Genomic DNA, 22,212 nt, shown 5'->3' with positions numbered 1-22,212 from the left:
GAAGATTCTCATGGTCGAGCCCAAGACACGTCAGCAGGACCAGATGATATCCACTTTCAACTTATGATACGCTTACCTGACCCAGCTCTAAATACACTACTAAACATTTTCAATAGCATTCCGGAAATTGGTGACTTCCCTCAGTCATTGCGGGAAGCAACAGTGATATCAATACCCAAACATGGGAAGGACCCCAACGAATCTTCCAATTATCGTTCCACTGAATTAACAGGTTGTGTCTGCAAAACCATGAAAAGGATGATAAATGACATTCTGATATCTCGAATCCCACTTTCTGATGTTTAATGTCGATTCAGATGCCAAAGAAATGAGAAAGACCATCCTTTCAGAATCGAATCATTTATTGGAGAAACATTCATAAAAACACTTGTAGTTGCTGTCTTTTTCGACTTGGGGAAAGTTCATGGCACAAAATAAATTGGAAGTACAGCCATATTGAATGACTCATTCAACCCAGGTCTAAGAGGCCGCCTATCTAAAAATTTGACCTCCAACGTTTTTGGAGTTAAGGTAGACATCAACCTTTCTGAAAGCAGTCATCAGGAGATGAGTATTGGTATATATCAGGACAACATATTGTCAATCACCATGTTTAACGTCAATATTAACAGCATAGTTCATGTTTTAATCCCGAACTGACCATTACATGTTGACGACCCTTTAGATCTGCTATAGATAGAGGCGTACGAATACTATTGAACGTCAGCTGAGGATGAGCTTAAAAAATGTTTAAAAAAAGGGCCGAAGGAAACTGGTTCAAATGTTCGAAATAAAAAACTAAATTTATGCATTTTTGTACCTATTAACTTGTACTCACGATGAACCAAAGCTCCGTTCTTGACGTATGTTTTATTCCTGTTGTGGCGGAGAGCACATTTTTAGGGCTTATTTTTTTATTATGAAATAATTTTATTTCATATATTAGATATCTCAGGGACAAATGTCAGAAAGCCTTGGCATGTATGTATGTATGTATGTATGTATGTATGTATGTATGTATGTATGTATGTATGTGTGTGTTATGTGTGTGTGTATGTACGTATGTATGTATGTATGTATGTATGTACGTTTAACAGCACCTCAGCACAAAAGTGTCTATTGTTCGAAATCTGGAAAACGGAACTAAATAAAATAATTAGTAAGATAAAGCCTTCCAAACTAGAAAGTAAACATTAAGTACAACATAAATGCTTACAAATTGCGGATGATAAAGTCTTTAAATCAAGATAAACAATTTAAATATAAGATAAATCTAAAACGTACAATGTTGAAATTATGTAAAATTTATATAAAATAACAGATAAAGGTAACACATGTAAAATACCTAATTCATAATTAAAATTTGTTATATAAACCGCATTTCCTTAAAAAGTCCAAGATTTTCTCTGTTTGTGCGTTTTGGTACAGTTTCTTCAGGCAGCTCAGTTGAAAATATTCCTATCTCACAGGTAGGAAATCGACTTACTCGACAACCATGTTTTCCAGTATACGTAGAAAGCAGTGATAGAATAAAACTCGGAACAAAGCAAGTATAAATGGGGAAATGGCACACAATTTTTATCCTAGTATATACTTTTCGGATCGTCTTTAATATTTTCAACAAAGGCTATTTTTCCGTCAATTGATCTCTTCTGACGGCAGCCCGAGGCAAAACTTGGTTGACAAAGATGTGAACGGCACACATTTTTGGGAGATGGGAAACCACTTCTCTGAAAAACTGACAGATTAGAAAAGGTAGAGAAGAGAAGGTAGCAATGTGGAGGCATTGTTTAATTCTGGTAGTTTTTCCATGTATCGTCTCACAAGGTAAGTCCGCGTTTTAAAAATTCGTCTTTTTAAATGATAAGCATAATACAAAATTTTATATATATATATATATATATATATATATATATATATATATATATATATATATATATATATATATATATATATATATATATATATATATATATGTCAAAAGTGTCTGACATTATAAGTCGTGACTGGAGATCCAATCTGATGGATTATCTGATTCTAGAGTTTAAGTCCAATTTTAAATTCTGCAGGTGAAATCAAATCCAGGTTTAGACTGGTAGTTTCGCGATTTAAAGAAGGATTTTAGAATAAAGATATATTTAATTTTTAATTATATTTGTATAATTCTAGGATATTCATGGATAACTTTGCGACTATAGAAATCCTTGACTTTCATTAGTATAGATTACAGTGACAGGGCCTGTTTCAGTGTTTTCAATATTGAATTTCGACAAAACACGACTATGATCTTAGAGCTATGGATTTTGAAAATTAAATAATTGGATGTAAGGTAAAAAGGTATTGCTACACCGTGGAGATCGAAACAATTTGTTTTGGACAGGTAAAATATGTAGGTGAATGAAGAGACGTTAACGTCGGATCCTGGCTGGACAGAGGTTGTTGCTTTAGGAGTTTGATCTTTAAGGGAGGTTGTACGGTACAAATTTACGTTTAGCTAATATCCTACTGATATTCCTTATTGTTTTAAAATGATTTTTTTAAAACAGGTGCTCTTTAAAGCAAAAAGAGAGCTTACAATTAAATTTTATCCAGCTGTTTCTTTTGTATTAATTTAAAAATAAAAGGCCTTGTTAGCTCAGCGACCCCAATATATTTGATATACTGTTATATGCTTGCCTTTGACTCCAGTCCAGCTGTAAACATCAAAGATCCTGACCTGCTGGTCACATATTGTATGTTGATTACTCCGAACAAACTGCACTGACCGAGATCTGCCGGTCCATTATGGACTAAATGTTTATTTTAAACGTTCTCAGTTTTCTGTCCAGAGCTTATTTGATTTAATTATTATTTTATTTTGTATTTTAGAGGGTTATTGTTATACATTTAGAACAATACTCGTTTTCCCGAGAACATTTAACAAGATGACAAAAGTATATATTCCTCACGTGACATTGTGAATTGTCAAAATACCAGAGTTAAATTAGACAAACGTTTCCTCTTAATAATAGGACTTAATTAGTTTATAGATTTTGGCAAATAAATTAATTGATTAATCAATACATAAGACAAAAAGGCTAGTGGTGGAATTATGGTTTGAAATGTATCTAGTTTCTTTCCAAAAATATTGCTGTTCTTTAATCCACCAATGCCTGTAAATAAGCTTGATGAGAAAACGGCGTGACAGCTTCTGGCACTATTAGAATTTCAATATTTTGAACTCGCGATATTTTTCACCCAATCAAAAGTTGTACGTTAGAAAAAAAAGCGTGCGCTCCAGTTTATTTAACAGGCCTGTTAAAGTTCTGTATTTTCTTTTCCATTACAAATGTCATCAGAACAAACGATCTCTGAAATAATTGTAAGCCATGCATTTAACTCCGAATACCGGTACTCAGAAGTTCATGTGAACCACTCGTGATTTTACTGATGAAGGAGATAGCCACAAAGAATGAATGTCACCTGTACAAATATTCATTTGTCCGTAAATGTCATTTTAAAGTCAAGTGATCGTTAAATAGACTTGATAGAGTGTTGCCTCGGCAACCAAGCAGGTGGCAAGAAAACTGCATTTCTTTTTTGATTCAAGCGACCAGATCAAATGGTTTTCCAATGAAAGGTTCTTCTTACTATAGCTTAAGCAACGAATCTAAGCGGTATTCCCAGTGAAAGGTGGCACTCGTTCTAAGCCGCCTGTACTAAAGGTCAGGAACAGAAGGGCGTTTAATCATTTCATTATCACAGAGGATATGATATTAAGTCTTCAAAATACACGTAAAGTCAATGCAATTCTGCGGTTATAAACAGAAATCATTTCGTAAAAATTTAAGTAATATTCCTCTGGTTATACCATAAGGTTCAATAATCTAGTAGATGTGAATCTCATTAAGATACCACGGTACATACAGTTTTGTATATTCTTCTGAGGAATTGAAGTTGTTTTAAAAAGAAAGAAAAGAGAAAGGATTGGAGGGAAACACACACACACACACACACACACACACATGCCAAATTATCACAGCTTGTCTGACATGTATATAGATTGCACAGAATTGAGAAATGGAAGGACTTTTTTTTAAAATCTGAAAATTGCTGGACCAAATTTTAAACTTTTTTCTTTCGAAGGATCTCCTACGATCGCTCGTTGTGTGGCGGATCAAGATGAAACGCTGATTATCAAATGTCCAGAGGGACAGAAGATCTTAGTTCAAGAGCTTATTTTTGGTCTGAATCCGTGGGGCGCCTGCGGATACACCACTGGAGACTGCACAGAGGCTTTCGACGGAGTCAAAGACACTTGCTGCGGACAAACTTCTTGTCCGATTCTGGTGAAGAAATTTTACTCACAGAAATGCCAAGCATATGTTAACTTCTTCAGACTTGTCTACGAATGCCTACCTGGTAAGGATTTTTATTCTGTTCTTTTACTGGACAAAATACTGTGAATTCTTTTATTTTCGTGGGCAAAACATGTCTTAGTGTTTGCGAAAATTACATTTTTGTGGGTATTTAAATTCGCTGATTTGGCAACGGGTCCTGTTGATTTAAAAAAAATTAACATTGTTCGAAGAGTCTTTGAATTCGACTTTGTTCCAATAATGTCATCAAATCCAAGTATTTATTCGAATTCCGCTATTGGAACAGCTCTCCGTTTTGCTATGTTCAATCAAGTTACGGAGCTTACATGAAGAGTTTAAAAACAAGTCTTTAAGACGTAAAACAAAATACTTTTTTTTGTTGCAACTGTTATTATGAAAAATATTACAGGGGTTCAAATTATTTCACCACTCGACTCTAAATAACATACTTCTTTATCAGTCGGACGCTCTAGTACGATATTTGAACAGTTAAGATCAAAATTTAAAAATTGTTTTGACTGGAGCTAGCAACGTTACACGCCATGTCTTAAAGGCACATTTAGAGCCCAATACTATTTGACCCTGACTCCACACCGTCAGACCATGCTGCCTTACACTGATACAGTTACACTAGTTACCAACACTATTTGACCCTGACTCTACACTGTCGGACCATGCTGCCTTACATTGATAGAGTTACACTAGTTACCAACACTATTTGACCCTAACTCCACACTGTCGGACCATGCTGCCTTACATTGATACAGTTACACTAGTTACCAACACTATTTGACCCTGACTCCACACTGTCGGACCATGATGCCTTACATTGATGTAGTTACACTAGTTACCAACACTATTTGACCCTGACTCCACACTGTTGGACCATGCTGCCTTACATTGATGCAGCTACACTAGTTACCAACACTATTTGACCCTGACTCCACACTGTCGGACCATGCTGCCTTACATTGATGCAGCTACACTAATTACCAACATTATTTGACTCTGACTCCACACTGTTGGACCATGCTGCCTTACACTGATGCAGCTACACTAGTTACCAACACTATTTGACCCTGACTCCACACTGTCGGACCATGCTGCCTTACATTGATGTAGTTACACTAGTTACCAACACTATTTGACCCTGACTCCACACTGTCGGACTATGCTGCCTTACATTGATGCAGCTACACTAGTTACCAACACTATTTGACCCTGACTCCACACTGTCGGACTATGCTGCCTTACATTGATGCAGCTACACTAGTTACCAACACTATTTGACCCTGACTCTACACTGTCGGACCATGCTGCCTTACATTGATGCAGCTACACTAATTACCAACATTATTTGACTCTGACTCCACACTGTTGGACCATGCTGCCTTACACTGATGCAGCTACACTAGTTACCAACACTATTTGACCCTGACTCCACACTGTCGGACCATGCTGCCTTACATTGATGTAGTTACACTAGTTACCAACACTATTTGACCCTGACTCCACACTGTCGGACCATGCTGCCTTACATTGATGCAGCTACACTAGTTACCAACACTATTTGACCCTGACTCCATGCTGTCGGACCATGCTACCTTACATTGATGTAGTTACACTAATTACCAACACTATTTGACCCTGACTCCACACTGTCGGACCATGCTGCCTTACATTGATGGAGTTACACTAGTTACCAACACTATTTGACCCTGACTCCACACTGTCGGACCATGCTACCTTACATTGATACAGTTGCACTAATTACCAACATGCTTTCTTTTCAACAGGTCATTTGGACTTCATAAGTAGCCATATGTTCAAGGAGTAGAAAGGAAAAAGAAAAATGGATCTTATTGTACAACATCGGTAGATTTGCACACTAAGTGCGACTGTTTTCATGTGCAGTTTTTATGTTATATGCAAACGGAGTGTTGTTACTGGAAGACGTATTTCAAGCTAGGGAGTATATCATTATTGCTATAAAAACAAAATATTGTTATATGTATTTCATCCCACGCAACGTAACAAGAGTTTGTGAATCTGCCAACTGAGATGACTTGTTTAAAAACACCAATATCCTATTTTTACATATATTTTTTTATATCGACAACAGATAAAATGTATTAATTCCAGATAATAAGAACCTGTGCAGTGACACGGACATACAAGAGAAGGTACTAACTACGAATACTGCTATTGCCACGACTGCTGCAGCCATAATGAAGGCCACGAACAACAACAGTCAAGATAATGACATCACACGCGCGTGGCGACCTAAATCGTACGTCACGATGGAAACTACCAGCAGTAACTACGACGGGAAAGGTAAAAAAAAGAAATATACCAACAGTCTATTGGGACTGAAAGTCTCGTTTTTGTAAAATACATTTTAACTTACATTTAAAAACAACTCTCTACATCAGTTCCATTCAATAATCTATTTTAATATAATAACTGGGCGTCATTTATGACGCTTTACAGTTTAATAGAAAAGAAGTGAGTTCGCTACCCCGTTTCTCTGATACACCTTTTAGTTAGTAAACATATGTCAAACAAACGAAGCTAGTTGTAGAATATATTTTGTTTCTATAGTAAGAACTATTGAAAACTCTCGTAAGAATGGATCTGTACAATTTCACCCTGAATTCTTAAATCACTTTGCAACACATTTTAATACAAGACTATATATATATATATATATATATATATATATATATATATATATATATATATATATATATATATATATATATATATATATATATATATATATATATATATATATATATACATACATACATACATACATACATACATACATACATATATATATATATATATATATATATATATATATATATATATATATATATATATATATATATATATATATATATATATATATATATATATATATATATATAGCATGCCGGACAAAGGACAGTCGATACGGGTTAAACTTTTACCATCGAATCTGTCTGGCTTGGCTACCGTGGAGTGTCATTAGGAAAGGCACTTTATTCCAGTTGCCTTGCCATTAAAAAACTAACTTGCCGTTCTGTACGGTAAAGCATCAAAGAAAACTAAATCTGATTTCTATTACGAAACAAGTGCACATGATAAAATGAAATTTTCAATGTTCACTATGCTCTGCACACAATTCACTACAACAATGCTAAAATTTTGGCGTTGATTTAACCGGCCCTACGAATGTGACTGATGATGTTTCCAGTTAGAAATTTTTGAAGATCGAACGTAAAATTGCCTGGCGCCTCTTAGATATGAAGTATAGTCGCAGTTGCCGCAAATTTCGTCTTTTTGTTTAAACTTCAATTCACTTAGCTATGACCAGGCATGGGTCCGACTACGATTGTGATCGTATACGATTGTAATCGGTTACAATGTGAAATCATTGGTTTTAGAAGGTCTATAGTCGTGATCTTCCTACATTGGCAGTGTAATTACATAGTGCAATCATGATTACAAATGTCTACAACCAGAACTCGTTAATTATATTCTTAATAATTATAAGAATAATAAAAGTTGCCTTAAACAAAAGACCAAGAATGTTGACTATTACAAAAAGGAATCGGTAATATACAAGATAATGTTTCTAAAAATATACTGCCTAATAATTTTTGGTGACCATTTGTTAATTCAAAACTTCATGTCCAGTTAGCAACTCTTTCATGAGGTATAAGTTAGTAGTAAAGCAGACTTCACGTCAATGTACTTTACTTGGCTTCTGAGCAGAATGCCAAGTTTATACAGCTTAGACGAGGCGCTTAACAGGTTAAGTAGCGCTCATCAGACATGTTAATCTGTACGTAAATAATTGTCAATAAACATTTACACAGAGTTTAAATTGTTAGTTTTTGAGTTATACAATGTATTAAATCTGCCCAGAAGAAAGAAATGTAACAAGAAAGTATAAAGCAACCGTAATCGCAATCGTAATCGTAATCATCCCCTGCAATCGTAATCGTAATCATCCCCTGCAATCGTAATCGTAATCGTAATTATGGTTTCCAAATAAAGTATAATCTTAATCAAAATCGTGATTATCAGTGCCAGACAACCAGTAATCGTAATCGTAAATGTAATCGAGCACCTTAATCGACCCCATAGCTTGGTGACACTAATCCGATAGGGCCGCGATCGTTTGAGATATGAAGTTTAGGCTTTTAATGGTCGTTGTTGTTGTCTCTTTTTTACGAAAAATTCGCACTCCGATCCGCCATATGTATGTATGTATGTATAAAAATGTATTCCCTTGTCAGTGGACACTGGCGTAGAACACATCCTGGTCGAGGTTCACCATTCAGGAGGTATGCTTGGGTCAGACATGCGTGTTCGATACACGTTTGGCTCATTATTGCCTTATCTCTCTGATTCGTTCCATCCATTATTGGGTTTGATGTTCTTACGTTTGTGGATTTTTTAGTCCAGACATTGTGCTACATATGTCAAACTATCGTTATTTATGCAATATTTTAAATCAGAGAGGGTAGCTTTGGCTGCTTTATTCGTCCTCTTTCCTTGCTACCAGTGTGACATTGCAGCCAGCAGTGATATTATGAGAACATTTTGTTTCTGTAATTTCTGTGACATCAACGCGTTTTCAGATTTTAAGATTCTTCAAGGCTTTTGGTGTGGCTATGGAATCCGAAAAGATAATGCAATTTGTTTTTGAAAGGTTTCACTGAAGTTCTAACATTTGAATATGACTCTGATTTCTGCAGAACAAATTGTGCATTTATCTGGTAACCGGTTCGAGATGGTGTCTTTTGGTGTTAAAATGGCAACTACAACTTTGCCACTTTTGTTCGGACCGTCTGTTTATATAGTGACGTATGGCTACGAAAAGAGGCTCTAATTTCATTGAATTCACTCTGAAAAGCGAGAGGATTCGTTGATGATGTTCGAATTTGAAAGACCATATATATATATATAACTGGAGCAAAACCTTCTGATCTGATTCCTAATCAGTTTGCTAAGACTCGTATTAAATCCAGGGCTCTGTGACATACGTACCTAAGGAGATATCTGATATACAGGAGAAAAGGTAGTTTACAGTCGAAAAAAATCTCGTAATTTGATCTCCTCAACAACAGGAATAAGACAATCGTCAAGGACGAGCTTGGGGTCTTGATGGTTAGGATGTAACTGGCAGATGCGCATACAGTTAGTTTTTGATTTCGAAAATCTGAGCCCGCTTTTTTTCCTACCCATTTCTGAGCACTTTCTAAGATTTTCTTGTCATGTATATTTGATGAGTAAAAATGGTTGCTTTTTGACAGGGTCACACTGGGTAAACGTGATCTGTAACAACTACTTGCTTCTATAACCGTCCAGAAGATGACCACGTGACCCCTTGTTTACGTTTTAGAAAGCCCATATAACCCATGTTTTGGAGAATTAATATCAGTAGAAGCTGGGCTGTTAAACTGTTAGTTTGTATGTGGTGCTGTTTGGAATTATTTCAAAATACTTGGATTCAAAAAGGATTAATTGTTATTTTTCTGGAAAGTACGTGTGCTAATGAATACTGTGGAACAAGAACAGTCTTTTTATATATACAAAAATTTCATCAGCTATCAGAAACCAGAGTGATAATTCTTGTTTCTACAAGGAATTGTAGACTTCAACAATACAGGTTGCAGCATACGTCCTCGTCTTCCAGCTTGGATTCTTCGTCGGAATTTGAACGTGAAATCAGTAGAACATTTTGTTATTAGGTCTTCAATTTTTATTTTTGTGTGTGGTAATTCTTTGATCATTTTTGGATTTGATTCTATAAAACCGTAACTTCATATTTTTTCATTTATACAGAATTTTTCCAGGGAAATAAATTATTGTATAATTTTAAAAGCTTGTTGTTTTCACTCTTTCTTGTGTTACTGTTTATTCGAGCTTAAACAAGTGACATACGAATCTGAATATCATTTGGCGTCCAGTAGTATGTATATTCTTTGATTTCAAGCAGATAAAATGTTAGATATTCGGCTACTCAGAACAGGCGTATGTATGTATGGATGGATGGATGGATGGATGGATGGATGTATTGCGATTTAACCTTATGTCTGAGATTTTTTCATGTTAAGGGATGCAATTCTCCAAAGATGGGTTTGATGTTATGAAGCAAGTTTGTGAAGTTTTCATTCCGCATACTTTGCCGTGTATATAGAAATTGCTTATTCATATAATATGTCAAATCAGTGTATAGAACTTTCCGTTCTCACAGGGGTTACTGCATGACTGCTTCGGCTGTTTATTATTTCTTCTTCTGTCCTTTCATTACCGTTAATACCAATACGAATAGGCAACCAGTCGTAAATACAGATGTTGCATTTAATAGTTTACAGTATGTTGATTGGAAGATGCTAGAAAATGAATGAGAAAGTAACTTTTCTTTTAAAACGTTCAGAGAATATAAACGGATCATCCATATTCAAATCAAAGTAGTAGAGAATTCAACGTTGTCCAGAGTGCATCACTTGGCTTGCAGACTACAGGTACCAAAACGTATTCACAGGATAACTATGGAAAGCAGTATAGTCACATAATGCCGTGCCGTATCCAGTTTTCCTTTGAATAATTTAATGGAAAGTGAGCATTTATTTATGCATCGGAAAGAGCTGCAGGAGCCAGAAATGAAAATAAATCAAGAAATTTTATTTTCCGATACACATATAATGCAACTTCCTTACTGGACAAAGGGGGATAACTACAATACTGACACTAGCTGTTTCCACACAATTACCCACCATGGCAACTCGTTACGACTCAACTTCCACAATCACAACATTTTTGCTGACACACTATAAAATAATAATTGTCAGTTTGATGTGATTAAGTGGTGTTAGTATTTTTCTGTCCCAAAATAAGAAACACATTAAAAACACAACATATTTAAATAAAACTAAGAATTCAAAACTCATTCATGGGAAATGATGAAGCTGAATGCGTTGTGGTTCTCTATCTATTCTACCGAACCTCGCTCGTGTTCTGTACCGTTACGGGTAACACGAGCCCAAATTAAGCAACAAAAGTTGCTCTGCAATGACCGTTCCCAATGGAAGATTTCATACACTGACTTCAAAATTTATATAGATCAACATGTTCTATACACTTTGGGAAAATATGTGTACTAACAACCACAAAATCAAACTTCGTGACATGAGTCTTGTCATTGGAGAGCGGCATCTCTCATGGAGCAAATCACTGAAATTAAGTAATATTGTGCCAGTCACGTATAGGACACACATACCTGACTCTTGCATACCTTCTGATGGATGAACCCTGACCAGAGTGCATACAATGCCAGTGTCTACTGACATTGATATAAAGGATTGTCAATCGTATTCTCGTCTATCTTGTGCGACATAATTGTTATGATTGGAAGTCAGTTAAGGATCATTAAGATATGTAACCAGCACCATTATTAACTTGTAGAGGAAATGCTATTCGTATAACAGCTTTGACGCTATATTTTGAGGATTTTAACATTTTATTACCATTATACACAGGACAGGATACACAAACGATAAAACGTGCGAACACACACTTACGTTCACTTGGTGTTTGAAATTTGACCATCGTTTTAGTTTTGCGCATGATAATGTATGTATGTATGTATGTATGTATGTATGGGATCTTCTGAATTTTGTACGGAGTTTCAGTATGTTTTAGGAGTACTTCATATAAGTTTATTTTGGGTCTAGCCCGACCAAAACTGTCAGTTACTAAAGCCCTACCTTTGGACTGAAAAGCGTCACAAGCACCTGACCGACCATGATCGATTTGAAAAACAATGACTATGTTATGGTGAACTGAATATTCGAAAGTAAATATACTAGTTCCGAAGCCATATTTTTGTTTTGAAACGCTTGTCACGGCAAACAAGAGAATACTTTATAGGGGTACATTCCCTAAATTACGACGGACGTGTATTATTCTCATTCGTATAGTATTTACGTCTGGAACTATGTCCCCGGTTTACAATATATTATTTTATATTTAGTGCAGAGTATTAACTAAAACTCAAGAGAGAAACATATTTAACACATGCTACACAGAACAAACAAAGACTAGCACAGTAATACAATTACATTTCTACCTTACCCATTTGACATAATAATGAACGGCGAGCACGTGCAATTGCCTGTACTACTAGTGATCTACCCCCATTGGCTCCACTAGTTCCTACATGAAGTCTGACATTCCAAGAAAGAATAACAAGAAAAGACCATATCGCCAGTTGAAGTAGGAGAAAGCCATTCGGGTGTTCAACAACATAGACTCAATTGTCTCCATCCAGAAGTTCTGGACCTACCCAAACTTTTCCTGTTAGTGTCTACATAACAGTCTAGTCTTACTATACCGTTCCATATTATCTAAGTGAAGTATACTGTTCTAATTAGCTGTGTTTAGAATACATGCGGACATACTCTGATGTATACGGACAAAAAAGAAGTGTATTCACAATTTGGTCTATCATTGAATGCTCTCTGGAATAATTTTTATACGAATTACCAAATATGAATTTCATTGTTAAATAAAGGACATTTACGCCCAGAGATATTGATAGAAGATTAAACGTAATTGAGCAGTTAACAAAACTGCGTCAATCATTTTGGTCTTGATACTCAAGGGGATAGAGAAAAAAGAAAAGAAAAAGTTCTTGGAGCTTGGAAAGACAGCAGAGATAAGTGGAATATGTTGGCACTTCAGATAGAGGGTCTCAACTATCTCCATCTAGAAGTACGACTTCATTCAACATTTTGGCATATGAATCAGTCATCATTTAGAAAAATAAAAGAGCAGCGTAGGAAATACTGAAACATTATGTGCTTCAAAGTCACACTGGTTATCAACACCCTCAAAAACTATTTTTATCAAAAAGTCCACGACAAACCCTTTCCATTTTCATAGGCAAATTCAATGAATCCAGAGCTTTCTGTCGTATCCACAAGTCACAATATGTCGAAGGTTGGAAATATGGAAACACAGTCAGTATTACCATTGCAACAATTCATGACACCATATCGGGCCGTTCACAGTATAAATCCTCAATTTTTACTGCAAACATTGCAGTAAAAATAATAGCTTTTAAACTAAAATGAAAACTATGAAATAACAAATGTTATCATCTTTTCAGATTCACTGAATGAAAACCTTGCCAAATCTTAAATATGAAAACTCAAATATTACAGAAGCATGATGTGCTCAGGCTACAAGGAAAAGGTATTCCGCATTGTTGACTGTCTGGTCACGTGGAATAAAGGGGACTGAAAGGAAAATCAAATTGCCCAGGCTCCCTTCAGTCTCATGGTTCTGGATGGAAAAATCTATATAATGACTTCAGATACTGTATACATCAGCATGTTCGTCACACTTGGCAAAAAATGTGTAACGAAAATTACATAAACAAACTTAGGAACATTCAACCCACTATTGAAGTGTAGCATTCATTCTTCATGTAGACAATCATAGAGATGAGGTGGTTCAGTACCGATCGCGTATTGGACACACATACCTGACTCTAGTATACCTCCCAAACAGTGAACCCCGACTGATGTGCATACCAGGCTAGCGTCTACTGGCAGTAAAACACATTTGTTTTTCTTTTGTACTAGCGAGTCAACTTCTAGTCCTTGAGACTAAACTATTTTTTTGGCCTGAACTGCAAGATAAAAAAGAAAAACATTTGATAATATATTACCTGAGAGAGTCTTAGACTTTTTGAAGGGTTTTGATAATACATCGGCCAACCAGGCTAGACTACATGCCACATAATTTCCTGTTGATTCATTTTTAACAAAACCTTTATTTTCTTTTACAAAATCAATTATAATCGTGAAAGAAAAGAAAACTCTTTAATATCTTTAATATGGCTAATTTTGACGGACGAGAAACACAGCAAGAACTCTGTTCTATTTGAATCAGACCTCCTGGTCAATCTGACTAAAATCAGATCTCCACTGTCCTATGTCAAGATTTGACAGCGACCGCTAAGCGGTCATATTCTGGTGACCTTTGAACTAGCCAATGGAAATGCAGCTTTCAAAACAATGAAAGTCACTGAAATCGTTCGGCACACATTAATGCTCTTCAGCCACACTGCTCAATGTTTCAAACGCGAAGATATAAGACTTAATCTTATTGGCGGATACATTTAGCGATTATGGTAATAATATAGGTCACCAGAACATGACTCCTAAGCGGCTGCTGTTAGATCTTCACTTAATGCAGCGGAGATCTGATTTTAAACAGATTGTCCTCTTTGCACTTGGATCCAGAACACAAATCGTTTTACTATATATTCTCTACATTTGTTTCTCAGTACCGAACTTTCCACTGTGTGACAGTCAGTACAAATCATATGTTAATCTAAAATACCTTCAAAGATGACTTCACTGAAGTTCTTGTCATAGATTAACCGTTATTTCTTTGAGAGGCTGGACTGTAAACAAAGCAACGTGCAATTGAACACAGATTTCACTTTCGTATCATCATCAAGACCTTATTACTCACTGTGCGCTGTCGTCGAAAAACATAAACACGACCACACCGTAAGCTCACAATCTAAAAAAAGAAAAAAAAACAATTGCCTTTAAATCCATACCAAGAATGCCTAAATCTAACTCTTATATGACCACCAAAAGGAGACAGAATAAATTGTCTAAAAATAGACTGGGACTTCATTCGTGTGAACCGGAACTAATACTTGTGATCTGATTCCACTTGTCAGCGCATCTCCTCCCTCTTCACCACCTCTCACGAGCCATTCTTTCACACTGTTTTAATGTTAGCCTCATAAACACCGCTGTTTACTTGACGTAAAAGAGGGTTACTATTTGTTCTTTTCAGAGTTACTTGTGATCGTGGGTTCAGGAGCGGCAGTGGCTGTCCTGGTAATGGCTATCATCACAGTTTTATTCCTGCTTCGAAGATTTTCATGGTGAGTACCTACAGGCATAGCTTGACCAAAGTAACCCAGCGGTTTGACATTTCATTATATTGGCAGATTCAGACCGTTTATTTATTCAATTTCGGGCTAACTATATATGGCCAAAGTTCTAGTAACCTACGGCTGGACCACGGGTACCAGTAATTGGTATTCCACAGATAGGAGTTACCGATTGGAATATTGATTAATGACGTCAGTGTTGCTAGGCGGACCGTGTAGTAGAGAGGTCCTCACCAAAATATAAAATTGAACGATAGAGCAGCAGTTTTATGACACGTTCACACCGGCTTACTCTAATCGGAATTGCTCTCGTTTTGTATCACAGAGGAAAATGTGTTATTTTTATATTTGTATTGTAAAAGCTTTTTTTTTTTAAACCCATGAACGTCATATTTATGAATTTGTACCCCCCACCAAAAAAAAAAAAAAAAAAAAAAAAAGCTTTCCCACTTTCCCACACACTTTGTTTTCATGTTTACAATTTTATCAGAACGAAAATGATGGTTATTTTTCAAAATGCTAGCATCTTGATACAATAAGGTGGTAGAAACAAACACAAAATGCAGTTTATTTACTTTATTTATCGATATGAAACCATGAACAATAATCGTACACGGGCACGTACAGACGACATATTTCGTCTACGGACGGCATAAATGTTTTTGCGGTTATCCCATAGAGGACTAACAGAATCATTCATCTGCATCGGTGTACGATAGAAAATTTCCACCCGAGCCAGACGTTTTTGCCAGACGTGAGGCTTCACAATATCTACAGTCTCGTTTCACGCGAAACAACGCCGCTTTTCTTTTCTTCTAAATTCATGTTCTTATTATCATTTATGAAAGAAAAATGAGTTCTAGTTCAGAGTGGAATCGAGGACTAATATCGTTGTATTTTTTCCGTCATGTTTTATCTTAGGGATAAGAGTGGACTTTATTTTCTGATTTGATCGCATTGGTGTCATTGCGCAAAGTTATGTTCAGTACTCAATTCGGTCGCTGCGTAGTGCCATTATCTTAAGAATGTTATTTTCATGACAAAGTCTTTTTTATGTGCTTGGGACGAATCAAATAATGTTATCGTTCAAGCCTGCGTTTGACACAGAAATTGTTGAAGAATATATGAGGGTATAGTCTGAACTAGAATATTGGGATAAAATACCCATGATGTGGTAGGAATCATTAAGATAAAACGCTTTTATTTTATGCTAATTGATTTTCTAATTAAAATAATATTGATATTTCACTGTAACAATATTTATTCACTAAAGGAACTACTTTTTTGGGTCAGAACAGATTTACCTCCCTTTGATTTTGCACCTTAGAAAATTAATAATTAATAATTAGTTATTAGCAGATTAATAATCCCTATCTGTTATTCTTGAAACTTGTAGTTTGTTATTCTGAAATATCAGTTAATTTTTATCAATCTGATGTGGAACTAATTTTGTGCGCAGGTACACATAGCACAGCAGAACATGTACGGTAAACAGCTGACATTACCGTAAGAAATCTACTAATTCACAGTGTCACAAACATTAGGTAGCCAATGTATGTGAGCATAAAATAAAAAGAATATTTGCTTGAAACGAGTGAATAACGGATACATTTCATCTCGTGGGTGAAAAACTCTAGTATTTTCATCCACTCAATGAAATATATCCGTTATTCACTTGTTTCAAGCAAATATCCTCTCTATATTCCTTAATTGCACATCAAGAAGACTAGACGTTATATCTATAATGCTTGTTTCTTCATCATTTTTCTCTGGTACATCACGAATATAAATTCTGTGGAACGAAACTACTTTAACAAAACGAAAGATAAAAATATACTTCCCAGATGGCTTATTGAAACATTGCCTATACAGACACTGTTTGCACCAGGTTCAGCCTGGTTTGGAGTTATAATTTGTGTAATTTTGGTTTTGACTTTATTTATTAACAAGAACTTGAATTTGAGAAAATTATGAATGCTGAACTAAGCGATAACACTCAAGTACTTTATTCGGTCTTTTAAGACACACACACACACACACACACACACACTAATTAAAAATGTCGAAAGCAAGATATAATTTATGCTAAATTCTGGTGATAACACAAGGTCAAGATCAGAGCGAGAGCTTTGCTTGTGAACTAGCACAATGTGGTTAAAATAACAATACAAATATCGGGTACATAATCTTCACAGATTTTGACGTGCCATAGGGAGACAGAGGTATTATAGCCGCAGGTAATTTAACATCTTTTGAAACTGATATTTTGCCTATGGTTAACGTCATATTCTGCTCAAGAACCTTTAATTTCATTTACGTATTTTGTATATTCAGAATGAGGTTAACACCTAATTGTTATCGAGTAATATTTGAATATTATTTGCACAGTTTAAATATATTTTTAAGTTTTGACATAATATGTTGATTCTTTTCATATTTTCAGGGACGATGAGAAATACTGCATCATGGGATTGCTAATACCAAAGTGTTTGCAGCGACCGCCAAACAGGAATGCGGACGGAAGTGAAAATCCGGAGGACACGAAACTATCTAGTCTTTCTAGAGTGAACGAAGAGGACCATGATAGCGCCGGACGTAATGCCACTGATTCCAGTCAAAATATAAGTATGCTGTCAGAAGCAAACAGGAATGGAGAAGAATCCGTTGCAGAGAGGCAAAACCCAGAATCCCCTTTGAGAAACAACATGCATGTTCAGCTTTTGAAAATTGACAACAATCAACAAATTTTACTAAAACCAAATAAAGATAGAAGAAGCTATGAAAGTCGGAAAAGAAAGACATCATTCAACGATTCTCTCTTCGTTAGTGACCTAGAAGTAATAAACGAGGACGAAAGTGCCCTTGGTTTGTCTATCAGAAAACCAAGGAAACATTTGAAGCCGAGGTCTAGAAAACAGAGTCAGAGTGAAAACATGTTTGAGGCAAGCATCACAACCGCATCTGGCACTCAAGACTTTCCACGGATCCATGAGAACAAATTTCAATCAAAACAATCAAATGTTGCATCTGGAACCACAGACAAGCCACCATATACCTCAAATAATTATGGTATGGACGACGTTTATCCAACTGAGCAGACAACAGTTGAAAACACGTCGGGTTCGATACAACTGGTAACTGAACCCGCTGGAGATATTGAATCAAAGGTGGCAAAACCATCCACTGATCACAGTGTGAACATTTGCCATAATTCGTCAACAAAGGAAGTTGATGATCAAAATAATCACTGCGTGTGCTTTTATATTCATGATGGTGTTGGTGTCAGTGTGCACTGAGAGAGAGAGAGAGAGAGAGAGAGAGAGAGAGAGAGAGAGAGCTTTGTCTTTTAAGTTTTCTTAATAACAGACATATATTTGTAATGCAGATAGAACAACGGCACGGTGTTGCATTTTTCTTTTCCTATTTTCTTTGGTTTTCACAACAAAGACGGACTGACCATGTATCATCTCAGATTTAAGGTGGAAAAGCACACAACGCACTTCTACCAGGATTTACAGCAAAGACGACAGACGTTGGAAAACTATAAGCCTTTTGAAAATACACATTTTTAGATAAATATATTTTAGTCTCGTGTCTTCTTTCGTTACATGCATTCTACATATGTAACTTAACATTTCAACCTGAAAACCGAGGCTTTTTTTTGTACAATTATTATACAGTTACACGGCATATTGTGTGATATAAATTAATTTCCCCATGATCGAATTAAACAAACAAGTGAATTATAAGGTTAGATCTTTAACGTGTCTCCATCAAACAGTTGACGGATCCCCAATCTCTGCCAACCAACTAACAGCGGTCATTTTTTATTTAGTGGTAATTCTAATGGGCGGTTAACCAATTCTGTCCTGGGTATTGTGTCATCCGTTAAAAACCGGAACGTAATATGGAAAATTTTCCTTGCCAATGGGACGTCTACTGTTCTTATGGGTCACTTTTTACCAATACTCATAAGTCAAGGATTTACGTAATGTTTTACGTAACGACTTTCGTATATGATTACCGGTGTTTCAGTAACAAGAATATCGTATGTTTTTGGCTATGAAGAAAGGCTGATTATGATATTTTCTCCCTTATGAAGTACAGTGGATCAGAATGTTTATTAAATAAGAGTAAACAAAGAAATGGACGGCATAGACCAAGTCAGATTTTACATATCATGCTCTCTCTCTCTCTCTCTGACCGCTCCAGTGACCTAGTGGCTAGAGCATCCGCCTCGGATGGGGGAGTTTGCGGGTTCTAACAACGGCCGAGTCATACCAAAGACTTACAAAAATGGTACTAATAGCTGCCTCGCTAGGCGCTCAGCATTAAGAGGTTAGTGTTAGGACTGGTCGGCTTGGTGTCAGGATAATGTGACTGGGTGGGACATCATGCTACATGTTTGTGGCATGATGCCCCAGTGCTAGATATCACTATAATCTGCATCAAAGCAGACATCATAGCGATATGACTGACAAATTGTTAAAGCTACGTAAACATCCAAATCACACACACACACACACACACACACACACACACACACACACATATATCACACACACACACACACATATATATATATATATATATATATATATATATATATATATATATATATATATATATATATATATAGAGAGAGAGAGAGAGAGAGAGAGAGAGAGAGAGAGAGAGAGAGAGAGAGAGTTAGTTATAAATATGCATAACACAGAACGGCAAGTACTGTCTCTTGATTCTAGATGAAAATGCTTGATAATAGTAGGCAGAATTAATATTTAATACAAATAATACTATCATACAGGCGAGATAATTTTTCATTTCGTACTCTACGGAGATTCGAACCCAGGTTCGCGGGTAAACGGCATCCATGACCTTGCCTGCACACACCAGTCCATATTCCAACACGAAAAACTACACATCATTAAAAAAAAATGATGCAACTGAGTCGTGTCTACTAATGTGTATTTAAACGCAATTTACGGCACCTTAATACAAAAGTGGGTATAAGATGCAAATTAAAAGTAAAAACAGAATAGTACGAAAATGGTAAAAATGAACTGGATAAAAAATGTTGCAAGATAAAACCTTCCAAACAAATGTAAAATTAAATACAAGATAAAATGCAACACATATAAAGGTACACATGCAAAACCCTTTAAACATGATTAAAAATTGATTATTTTTGTGTGTAAGTGACGCTGTCAGCATATCCTACAACTTACAGTGTCGGATGCGGTATTCATTAAACGACGGAGACAGTTCTTGCTGTAAACGATCATCATAGTTATGCTCATCAGATAGTCGTATGGGTTTTAATACATGTTCTAATAGTGTTTAACAATAAAATCACGTGTCTCATCTAAAACACAAAAGTGTTATATCATTAACATGTGCAAAATTTAAAAACCTTTAAAATGAAATCATAAATGAAACACAACCGTAAATATTGGCTGGTATTACCCACATCTTTTAAGGACTTGCACGTTTCTCAGGGACCCTCCGAAACCTGCACGCTTATTTATATCTGTCTAAATAAAATTGCAACATTGCTAAAAGTTCACTTCTTTGAAATATTTTAGTTTCAAATCAATGAAAATACTGTATTATCTGATTTTTAAAATAAATAATAGTCTTTCCTAATGGTAATCCACCTCATTAAAGTTGAACCCGACATACCTTTTGGCGATGATGACTAGCTTCATCCAAATGCATGTTGGGATACTGAATGAGTTTATTTTTGAAAAATGTTGATCGGTACATGAAAGACTCTTCTTGCAAAAGATCGCTTAAGGACTTATTCGAAGCTAGCTAATCTGAGTGAAAGGCAGCTTAAGGACGGATTCGAAGCTCGCTGAGCTGACTGAAACAGTTCACTCTTGCTATCTTAATTTGGTTCTCTCGTCTATTGAATACCATAACTCTGTATTTTTTTCAAGGCATTTGAGTTAAAGTCAGGTAGGCGGTCTCTTAGATCTAGGTTGAATATATCTTTCATTATGCAGTACTTCCACGTGGCATTATTGGCTTTCTCCAAGTGAAAAAAGACAATTGTAATTTATTACGCTTGGAATGTTTCTCTAATTAATGTTTCTATTCTGAAAAGATGGTCTATTGTCCTTCTCTGGTATCTGAATTCACACTAGACGTCCTAAAAGATAGTTTGTTGGCTTCGGGATATCAGAAAAATCTATCCGTTCTATGGTTTGGCACATACATTCCAATAATGACGATAGATGGTAGGGTCGCCTGGGTCCTTTACAAGTTCGGGTAGTGGTATGGCAGGTGCTTCTTGCTAGGACTACGGGAAGTCACCAGTTCTCTAAATATTTTGAAATGATTTTGCAATATTTCTAGAACTCTGTCAGGTGTTTCAAGAGTTATTAGTGGACATTATCTGATCCTGCTGAATTGTCCGGTCATGATTATTTCATCAGATATCTGTACATGCTCGGTACTGCTGCTTTTATTTTTGCTAATGATTTTTCGGACCATATTCCATACTAACTTAATGGAGGTTCGAGAGTTCAATCAAGAGACACGGGATCTCCACGTTTTCCTCTTGGTCACTCTAATGATAAGACGAACTTTTTGTTGGTATATTCGGTATATATTTATATTTTCAGTTGTCATACTGGCATGGAAATGTTGAAACGCCTTTCTCCGTCACACGATGGCATCTTTGCATCTTTGCATCCATTATTAAACCACGGTTTGTTGAATTTTAAGAACTGACAAAGTTTTTGTACTGTCTTCAAGGCAAAGTGCTGGAGTATCTTTGTAAATGAGAAGAATACATACGCCAAAAGGCGGAATTAATTTCGTTTCTCAGCAGATAATTTATGTTATTTGGCCCTAAACACAAAATCAAAA

General features: G+C 35.9%; 1 protein-coding gene across 1 annotated transcript in view; it reads left to right on the top strand.

The window, feature by feature from the left end:
- LOC149801238 (uncharacterized) overlaps positions 1-18,863 on the top strand; it is a 35,703-nt gene extending 16,840 nt beyond the window's left edge. Inside the window, exons 2-5 of the mRNA XM_089954281.1 lie at positions 4,126-4,401; positions 6,501-6,692; positions 15,240-15,330; positions 17,783-18,863. Of these exons, the coding sequence (XP_089810407.1) occupies positions 6,587-6,692; positions 15,240-15,330; positions 17,783-18,635 (1,050 nt within the window). The 5' untranslated portion in view covers positions 4,126-4,401; positions 6,501-6,586 and the 3' untranslated portion in view covers positions 18,636-18,863. The remainder of the gene's footprint in view (positions 1-4,125; positions 4,402-6,500; positions 6,693-15,239; positions 15,331-17,782) is intronic.
- Positions 18,864-22,212: the final 3,349 nt, after the last annotated feature.

This window comes from Sinohyriopsis cumingii, chromosome 4 (genome assembly GCF_028554795.1).
Source record: "Sinohyriopsis cumingii isolate HCF-2022 chromosome 4, ASM2855479v2, whole genome shotgun sequence".
Classification (NCBI taxonomy): Eukaryota; Metazoa; Mollusca; class Bivalvia; order Unionida; family Unionidae; genus Sinohyriopsis; species Sinohyriopsis cumingii.
The sequence above is the reverse complement of the archived record's forward strand: the minus strand, read 5'-3'. Positions and strand labels throughout refer to the sequence as shown.